Source organism: Cetorhinus maximus, unplaced genomic scaffold, assembly GCF_964194155.1.
Source record: "Cetorhinus maximus unplaced genomic scaffold, sCetMax3.hap1.1 HAP1_SCAFFOLD_1977, whole genome shotgun sequence".
NCBI lineage: Eukaryota > Metazoa > Chordata > Chondrichthyes > Lamniformes > Cetorhinidae > Cetorhinus > Cetorhinus maximus.
In genome coordinates this window covers 1-8,652 of record NW_027597917.1, presented here as the reverse complement: position 1 = coordinate 8,652, position 8,652 = coordinate 1, and the positions used below count along the sequence as shown (strand labels likewise).

At 58.7% G+C, this 8,652-nt stretch overlaps 1 protein-coding gene across 1 annotated transcript; it reads right to left on the bottom strand.

Moving 5' to 3' along the window:
- Window positions 1–4,397: 4,397 nt before the first annotated feature.
- Window positions 4,398–6,119, bottom strand: LOC144676826 (histone-lysine N-methyltransferase 2B-like; the record flags this gene model as incomplete). The annotated part of the gene is made up of 2 exons (XM_078537148.1): window positions 4,398–4,720; window positions 5,990–6,119. Coding segments are annotated over 2 exons (406 nt in total), but the record flags the coding sequence as incomplete, so codon positions are not given.
- Between the last annotated feature and the right edge of the window lie 2,533 nt (window positions 6,120–8,652).

The following is an 8,652-nucleotide window of genomic DNA, read 5'->3' as shown; positions in this document are numbered from 1 at the left end:
TTATTCCTTTGGGGGGAAGGGGGGTGGGGGGGTTGGGTGTGGTCAGGAGGGGGTAGGGTATGGGGGAAGGGGGGGGCAGCCAGCGGGTGAGGGAGGGCGAGGCTGGCTGACACACGCAGACACGTCACCGCCTGAGTTCTGTTACCTGGCACCCCCAGCGTCCCACGATCTGGCTGTGGGGTTGCCGGGGATGGCCTCGGGCTCCACCTCAGGTTAACAGGGGATTTAGGTGAGACCTCACCGTCGTCCGCTACCCTTTAGTGTTTTTTTTATCTTAAAAAGAAGAGACGGCAAAGATTTTGAACTGCGTGTGTCACCTCCCCCTCCACCACCACCACCACCCCCTCCACCACCACCAATCGCAAACAATTCAACCCTTCTTTTGGACAATTGTACAGCGGAGTTCTTGGATGAGCAGTGACCCAGGCCACGCACACAGGCACACACACGCGCGTACGCACAGACACAGATACACACACACACACAGACACGCACGCACAGACACACGCGCGCACACTGACACGCGCACACAGTGACACACGCGCACACAGTGACACACGCGCACACAGTGATACACGCACACAGGCACACACACGCGCGTACGCACAGACACAGATACACACACACACAGACACGCACACGCGCGCACAGACACACGCGCGCACACTGACACACACGCACACAGTGACACACGCGCACACAGTGACACACGCGCACACAGTGACACGCGCACACAGTGACACACGCGCACACAGTGACACACGCGCACACAGTGACACACGCGCACACAGTGACACACGCACACAGTGACACACGCGCACACAGTGACACACGCGCACACACTGACACACGCGCACACACTGACACACGCGCACACAGTGACACACGCGCACACACTGACACACGCGCACACAGTGACACACGCGCACACAGTGATACACGCACACAGTGACACACGCACACAGTGACACACGCGCACACAGTGACACACGCGCACACACTGACACACGCGCACACACTGACACGCGCACACAGTGACACACGCGCACACAGTGACACACGCGCACACAGTGATACACGCACACAGTGACACACGCACACAGTGACACACACAGACACACACGACCGGCTTTCCCCCCTTTCACACTGCTCCAGTCTCGGGCGGGCGATGTGGGATACCAACCCCCTGCCACGGGCCCCTTAACCAGCCACACACCACCACCCCACCACACCCCCCCACCACAGTTCCCTCCTGCTACGTCCACCCCGCATTCCCGCTTCTCAGGTCACTGCAACAAGGCCACCTGACGAAATCCTCCGCTCCCCCCCAGGTCCCGCCAGGAGCCCTTCGGGGTCCGAGGGGATCTCACTCGCTCCTGGTCCTGGAGGGATGCCCCTCAGTACCCTGCTGGTCTCACAGGATGAGGGGGGGGGAGTTGGGGGGGGTGCCTGTGAGATGGAGCCCAAGAGAGAAGCAACTGAGAGGAGGAATGGGATGTGGGGGGAGGATAGGTCAGTGAGGGGGGGAATGGAGGATCAGTGAGGGGTGAATAAGGGTTGGGAGCGTCTGAGAGGGGGGAACGAGCATTGGGGGTGGGTTTGAGAGGAGGATCAGTGATGGAGGACTGGGGGTTAGGGGTGTCTGTGAGGAGGAACAGGGGATCAAGTAAGGCAGGACAGGGGGCAGGGGGGCATTAGCTGGGGTGAGTGTATGGGTTTTTCAGGATGCACTGTTAGCTCACCTGAGAGACAGCTCCAGTGACAGCACAGGGAGTGGAGGGGGTGAGAGAGGGAGGCGGGAAGAGGAGAGGGAGAGGGACAGAGAGGGAGAAAGGCAGAGGCGAGGGAGGGCGAGGGGACTGAGGAGAGGGAGGGAGAGGGGGTTGAGGAGGGGGAGCGAGAGGGGGCTGAGGAGAGGGAGGGAGAGGGGGCTGAGAGGGAGGGAGAGGGGGCTGAGGAGAGGGAGGGAGAGGGGGCTGAGAGGGAGGGAGAGGGGGCTGAGGAGAGGGAGGGAGAGGGGGCTGAGAGGGAGGGAGAGGGGGCTGAGGAGAGGGAGGGAGACAGGGAGAGATATCTGTGAAATTGAGTGAGGGTAGTGGGAAGGAGCGGAGGGGCCATGTGAGGGGTGTGGTGGTGGGGCTGGGGGTGAGGATTAGCACAGAGCAGAGCAGAGGAGCAGGAATGAAACGGAAAGCTCCTTCTTGTCTCTCTTCACATCCCCGCTCTCACTCGGCTGGGGGTGACTAGGTAACCGGTCGATTTAACCTCATCTGTTTAAAAAAAGAAGACACTCAACTCTCCCCCGGGGGAGAGAGAGAGAGAGAGAGCTGCAGGAGGAGCTGTGATCGGAGACTTTAAGGGCACTCCTGGGAGCTAACTCCCAGTGAAACAGGGCCGATCCCTGCACTGTAACAGATACAGGAGCAGAGAGCAGCTCCTCGCTGGGGAGAGGGGCAGAAGGTTCAAAGATAAAGATCCTTAAAAATAAAATAAACATTGGCCTCGTTCCTGACGCTCGATTCAAAGGGAAGACGATTGTGTTTAAGGAAAGTCTCTGTCTCCTCCGCTAGGGGGTGGGGACATAGCTCTCCAGGACTGGCTGCACCCCCCGACCCCTCTGACTAACCCTCCACTTCGGTCACTGACTCCGGCCGCAACAGGACTCAGCCTGTCACAATCCTCCACTCGCATGGCCCAGCCTCTCCTCTATGGGGCGATGTGGATGGCCTCTCTCCCTCCTCCTCCTAACAGGAGCCCCCAGGTTATCAGGAAGGGGTTCTGCAGCCCCCCCACCCCCAACTCAACCCCAGCTCCCACCCCCAGGCTCCTTCTCGTCGAGGTCCCAGGGCAGAACGCTGCCCTGTGGTGAGCGGAGAGCGACCCTCCCGAGAGAGCGTCTCCTTTCCCCTACGTCCCGGGGAACCAGAGCGGGAGAGGCCGATAAAGGGGGGCTTTCCAAGTCCTAACCCCTCACCACCTCCCTCCTCCATTACTCTCGCCCCCCCCTCAAACCTGCCCCACCGCCAGGGCAGAGGTTAAACCCGACAGGATTAACAACCCCTCGGGGAGAGAAGGTGGGGGAGGCGGTGAGAAAATACACGCAGGGGCAACGTTCTGGTGTTGGGGGGGGCGTCTCTGAACATCTGCAGCCCAGTAGTCAAACTGCGGGAGGGTTTTAAGCCGCGGGACTCAATTCTGCAGCCCTGTACACCCCAGCAATCCTCTCAGTCACCCGCCCCACCCCCTCACCGAGACCCCGGGGAACAGAGACTATCTCCCGGCCCCACCCCTTCCCCGCGGCTGGGAGCTGGGGGGTAGTGTGGGGGGTGGGGAAAGAGTATCCTCAGTCACTTCTCAATGCCAAAGGGCCTTCTGTCCACCCTCCCCCTCCCCAGCTACAATGGTGACGTGTCAGCGGTGACCCCGGCACGCGTGTGTCTGGCTGCAGACACGCCCCACGGTGAGTGACCACAGCGCCAGCGATCGGCGGGGGCTTGGGGAAGGAGACGGTTTGCCAATTCTGGAGTTCTATAAATCCTGGTTGTCTGTGTCCCGGCTGAATCCCTTCACCCGTCTCCCCAGCAATAGCCGGGGGCGGGGGGTCTGTCCCATTCATGCGGGGGGTGGGGGAGGGTCTGACATCCAAGTTCTGAAGTGGTCTTGTAATCCCACCGACAGCGGGGGGACAGGCTGGTTCTGGGTTGGGGGGGTTGCGCCCCTGGGAGGAGGGGGCTCCACGGGGTTGTTTGGGGGTGGGGGGGGGGGGGAAGAGGAAGACCTGACGGTTTTATCCATTCCGCACCCCACCACCCCACCCAAAGGAAGTAAAAGAAAAAAGCAAAACTGACAAGGCCGTGCCAACATTCCTACCTGGGTGTCCTTTTAATCCCCCACGGGGAGGTGGGGGTGGGGGGTGTTCTGGGTGGGGGCGGGGAATAGGGTCGGCAGGGAACGAGGATGGGGGAGGGGGTGTTGGGGGGAGTTCTGGGTGGGGGTGGGGGTAGCAGGGAGCGGGGAGATTGGGGGGGGTCGGGTGGGGGGGAATATTTCCTGATTCCGCGAAGGCTTTTTAAAAAAAAAAAACACCAAGAGACCCCCTCCTCGGAGCGACTGGCGAGGTAGGTGGGGGCCACTCACTCCACTCCGTCTTCTCGAGGTTCACGCCGGTATAAAAGTGGGGGGGAGAGGGGGCTGGGGGGGGAGGGGGCGATTCAAGAGCTCTGAAGCATTCGGGTACCCGCACCCTCTGCAATCCACCCCCCCCCACTTCCCCCATCACCTGAGTTCGCTTCCGCGGAGTTTGCCGCTCTGAAAGTCCACTCCTACATCCTCTCTCCCCCACCCCACCCCACCTCGCCCCCGCCTCCCCTTCCCCCTCTCCCCGGGAGGGGAGCCCAGCACCACGCGACAGTTCAGTCCCTCTCCAGTCCGTGGCGCCGCTGGGTCAGTTGAGGAAGCGCCGACATTTCTTGGCGCCGCAGTTGCAGGGCAGCTTGTTGCTGGCGTCCTCGATGGGGAACTTGTAGTCGTAGGTCAGCTCCTCGCCCCGGTAGATCTTGCGCATGGCGAAGATGACGATGTGCTTCTGGCCCTCCACGTTGATGACCCGGGAGTAGCAGTTGGGCTCGCAGGAGTGGTTGATGAAGCGGGCGGCGTTGCCGTGCATGGTGGCGTCCACCACCTCGAAGTCGTCGATCCGGAACATGTAGCAGCCGATCCCCTGCGGGGGTGGGGGGGAAAGGGAGAGGGCAGCGTGAGGGCCAGAACTCACAGCGTCCAGTCACCCCCCGGGGTACGCAACAGGGGCCAAGGGGCTTGGGACAGACCGCACTCACCGAAAGGCTGAATAAGCTGAATGGGCCTCCTCCTGTTCCTGTGTAACAGGCTCGAGAGGGGCTGAATGGCCTCCTGTTCCTGTGTAACAGGCTCGAGGGGGCTGAATGGCCTCATCCTGTTCCTGTGTAACAGGCTCGAGGGGGCTGAATGGGCCTCTTCCTATTCCTGTGTAACAGGCTCGAGGGGGCTGAATGGGCCTCCTCCTGTTCCTGTGTAACAGGCTCGAGGGGGCTGAATGGGCCTCCTCCTGTTCCTGTGTAACAGGCTCGAGGAGGCTGAATGGCCTCCTCCTGTTCCTGTGTAACAGGCTCGAGGGGGCTGAATGGGCCTGTTCCTGTTCCTGTGTAACAGGCTCGAGGGGGCTGAATGGGCCTCCTCCTGTTCCTGTGTAACAGGCTCGAGGGGCTGAATGGGCCTCCTCCTGTTCCTGTGTAACAGGCTCGAGGGTGCTGAATGGGCCTCCTCCTGTTCCTGTGTAACAGGCTCGAGGGGGCTGAATGGGCCTCCTCCTGTTCCTGTGTAACAGGCTCGAGGAGGCTGAATGGCCTCCTCCTGTTCCTGTGTAACAGGCTCGAGGGGGCTGAATGGGCCTGTTCCTGTTCCTGTGTAACAGGCTCGAGGGGGCTGAATGGGCCTCCTCCTGTTCCTGTGTAACAGGCTCGAGGGGGCTGAATGGGCCTTTTCCTGTTCCTATGTAACAGGCTCGAGGGGCTGAATGGGCCTCCTCCTGTTCCTGTGTAACAGGCTCGAGGGGCTGAATGGGCCTCCTCCTGTTCCTGTGTAACAGGCTCGAGGGGGCTGAATGGGCCTCCTCCTGTTCCTGTGTAACAGGCTCGAGGGGGCTGAATGGGTCTCCTCCTGTTCCTGTGTAACAGGCTCGAGGGGGCTGAATGGGCCTCCTCCTGTTCCTGTGTAACAGGCTCGAGGGGGCTGAATGGCCTCCTCCTGTTCCTGTGTAACAGGCTCGAGGGGGCTGAATGGGCCTCCTCCTGTTCCTGTGCACAGTGCTCCAAGTGTGGGTTAACCAATAACATGTAAAAGTTTAACAGGACTTCTCTCTGCCTCGATATAATAGCCCATTAGGTGGCCGTGGCACAGGAGCCACAGTCAGTGTATGAAGAGACACACGACCTCCCAGTGCAGCGTCCATTACCTTGCTGTCGTAATATTTTTCCCGCTTGTCGGTTAACACAGATCGAATAACGATTCCGGAATATTCTATCACCATCTCCCCGGCGTCAATGTTTCTTTTACAAAAGAGACCACGGCCGTGAATGGCAGACCTGTGCAAAGGGAGGGGTGGAGGGAAGAGTCAGAGATCGAGTGGGGGTAGGTGGGGAGGAGGTTATAGAAATAGGGAGAGTTATAGGGGCTGGAGGAGGTTACAGAGATAGGGAGGGTTGTTGGGGCTGGAGGAGGTTATAGATTTAGGGAGGGTTGTAGGGACTGGAGGAGGTTACAGAGATAGGGAGGGTTGTAGGGGCTGGAGGAGGTTACAGAGATAGTGAGGGTTGTAGGGGCAGGAGGAGGTTACAGAGATTGGGAGGGTTGTAGGGGCTGCAAGAGGTTACAGAATAGGGAGGGTTGTAGGGGCTGGAGTAGATTACAGAGATAGGGAGGGTTGTAGGGGCTGGAGGAGGTTACAGAGATAGGGAGGGTTGTAAGGGCTGGAGGAGGTTACAGAGATAGGGAGGTTTGTAGGGCGGGAGGAGGCAACAGAGATAGTGAGGGCTGTGGGGCTGGAGGAGGTTACAGAGATAGGGAGGGTTGTAGGGGCTGGAGGAGGTTACAGAGATAGGGAGGGGTGTAGGCGCTTGAGGAGGTTACACAGCTAATGGGGTATTAGGGGTTGGAGGAGGTTACAGAGATAGGGAGGGTTGTTGGGGCTGGAGGAGGTTATAGAAATAGGGAGAGTTGTAGGGGCTGGAGGAGGTTACAGAGATAGGGAGGGTTGTAGGGGCTGGAGGAGGTTACAGAGATAGGGAGGGTTGTAAGGGCTGGAGGAGGTTACAGAGATAGGGATGGTTGTAAGGGCTGGAAAAGTTACAGAGATAGGGAGGGGTTGTAGGGACTGGAAGAGGTTACAGAAATAGGGAGGTTTGTAGGGGCTGGACGAGGTTACAGAGATAGGGTGGGGTGTAGGGGCTGGAGGAGGTTACAGAGATAGGGAGGGTTTTAGGGGACTGGAGGAGCTTACAGAGATAGGGAGGGGTGTAGGCGCTTCAGGAGGTTACACAGATAGGGGGGTTGTAGGGGTTGAAGGAGGTTACAGAGATAGGGAGGGTTGTTGGGGCTGGAAAAGGTTACAGAGATAGGGAGGGGTTGTAGGGGCTGGAAGAGGTTACAGAGATAGGGAGGTTAGTAGGGGCTGGAGGAGGTAACAGAGATAGTGAGGGTTGTCGGGGCTGGAGGAGGTTACAGAGATAGGGAGGTTTGAAGGGGCTGGAGGAGGTTACAGAGATAGGGGGGTTGTAGGGGCTGGAGGAGGTTACAGAGATTGGGAGGGTTGTAGGGGCTGGAGGAGGTTACAGAGATAGGGAGGGTTGTCGGGGCTGGAGGAGGTGACAGAGATAGGGTGGGGTGTAGGGGCTGGAGGAGGTTACAGAGATAGGGAGGGTTGTTGGGGTTGGCGGAGGTTACAGAGATAGGGAGGGTTGTAGGGGACTGGAGGAGGTTACAGAGATAGGGAGGGGTGTAGGCGCTTGAGGAGGTTACACAGATAGGGGGGTTGTATGGGTTGGAGGAGGTTACAGAGATAGGGAGGGTTGTTGGGGCTGGAGGAGGTTATAGAAATAGGGAGAGTTGTAGGGGCTGCAGGAGGTTTCAGAGATAGGGGGGTTGTAGGGGCTGGAGGAGGTTACAGAGATTGGGAGGGTTGTAGGGGCTGGAGGAGGTTACAGAGATAGGGAGGGTTGTCGGGGCTGGTGGAGGTTACAGAGATAGGGTGGGGTGCAGGGGCTGGAGGAGGTTACAGAGATAGGGAGGGTTGTAGGGACTGGAGGAGGTTACAGATATAGGGAGGGTTGTTGGTGTTGGAGGAGGTTACAGAGATAGGGAGGGTTGTAGGGGACTGGAGGAGGTTACAGAGATAGGGAGGGGTGTAGGCGCTTGAGGAGGTTACACAGCTAGTGGGGTTGTAGGGGTTGGAGGAGGTTACAGAGATAGGGAGGGTTGTTGGGGCTGGAGGAGGTTATAGAAATAGGGAGGTTTGTAAGGGCTAGAAAAGGTTTCAGAGATAGGGAGGGTTGTAAGGGCTGGAAAAGGTTACAGAGATAGGGAGGGGTTGTAGGGACTGGAAGAGTTCACAGAAATAGGGAGGTTTGTAAAAGTTGGAGGAGGTTACAGAGATAGTGAGGGTAGTCGGGGCTGGAGGAGGTTACAGAGATAGGGAGGGTTGTTGGGGCTGGAGGAGGTTATAGAAATAGGGAGAGTTATAGGGATGGAGGAGGTTACAGAGATAGGGAGGGTTGTTGGGGCTAGAGGAGGTTATAGAGATAGGGAGGGTTGTAGGGACTGGAGGAGGTTACAGAGATAGGGAGGGTTGTAGGGGCTGGAGGAGGTTACAGAGATAGGGAGGGTTGTAGGGGCAGGAGGAGGTTACAGAGATTGGGAGGGTTGTAGGGGTTGCAAGAGGTTACAGAATAGGGAGGGTTGTAGGGGGCTGGAGTAGATTACAGAGATAGGGAGGGTTGTAGGGGCTGGAGGAGGTTACAGAGATCGGGAGGGTTGTAATGGCTGGAAATGGTTACAGAGATAGGGAGTGGTTGTAGGGGCTGGAGAAGGTTAAAGAGATAGGGGGGTTGTAGGGGCTGGAGG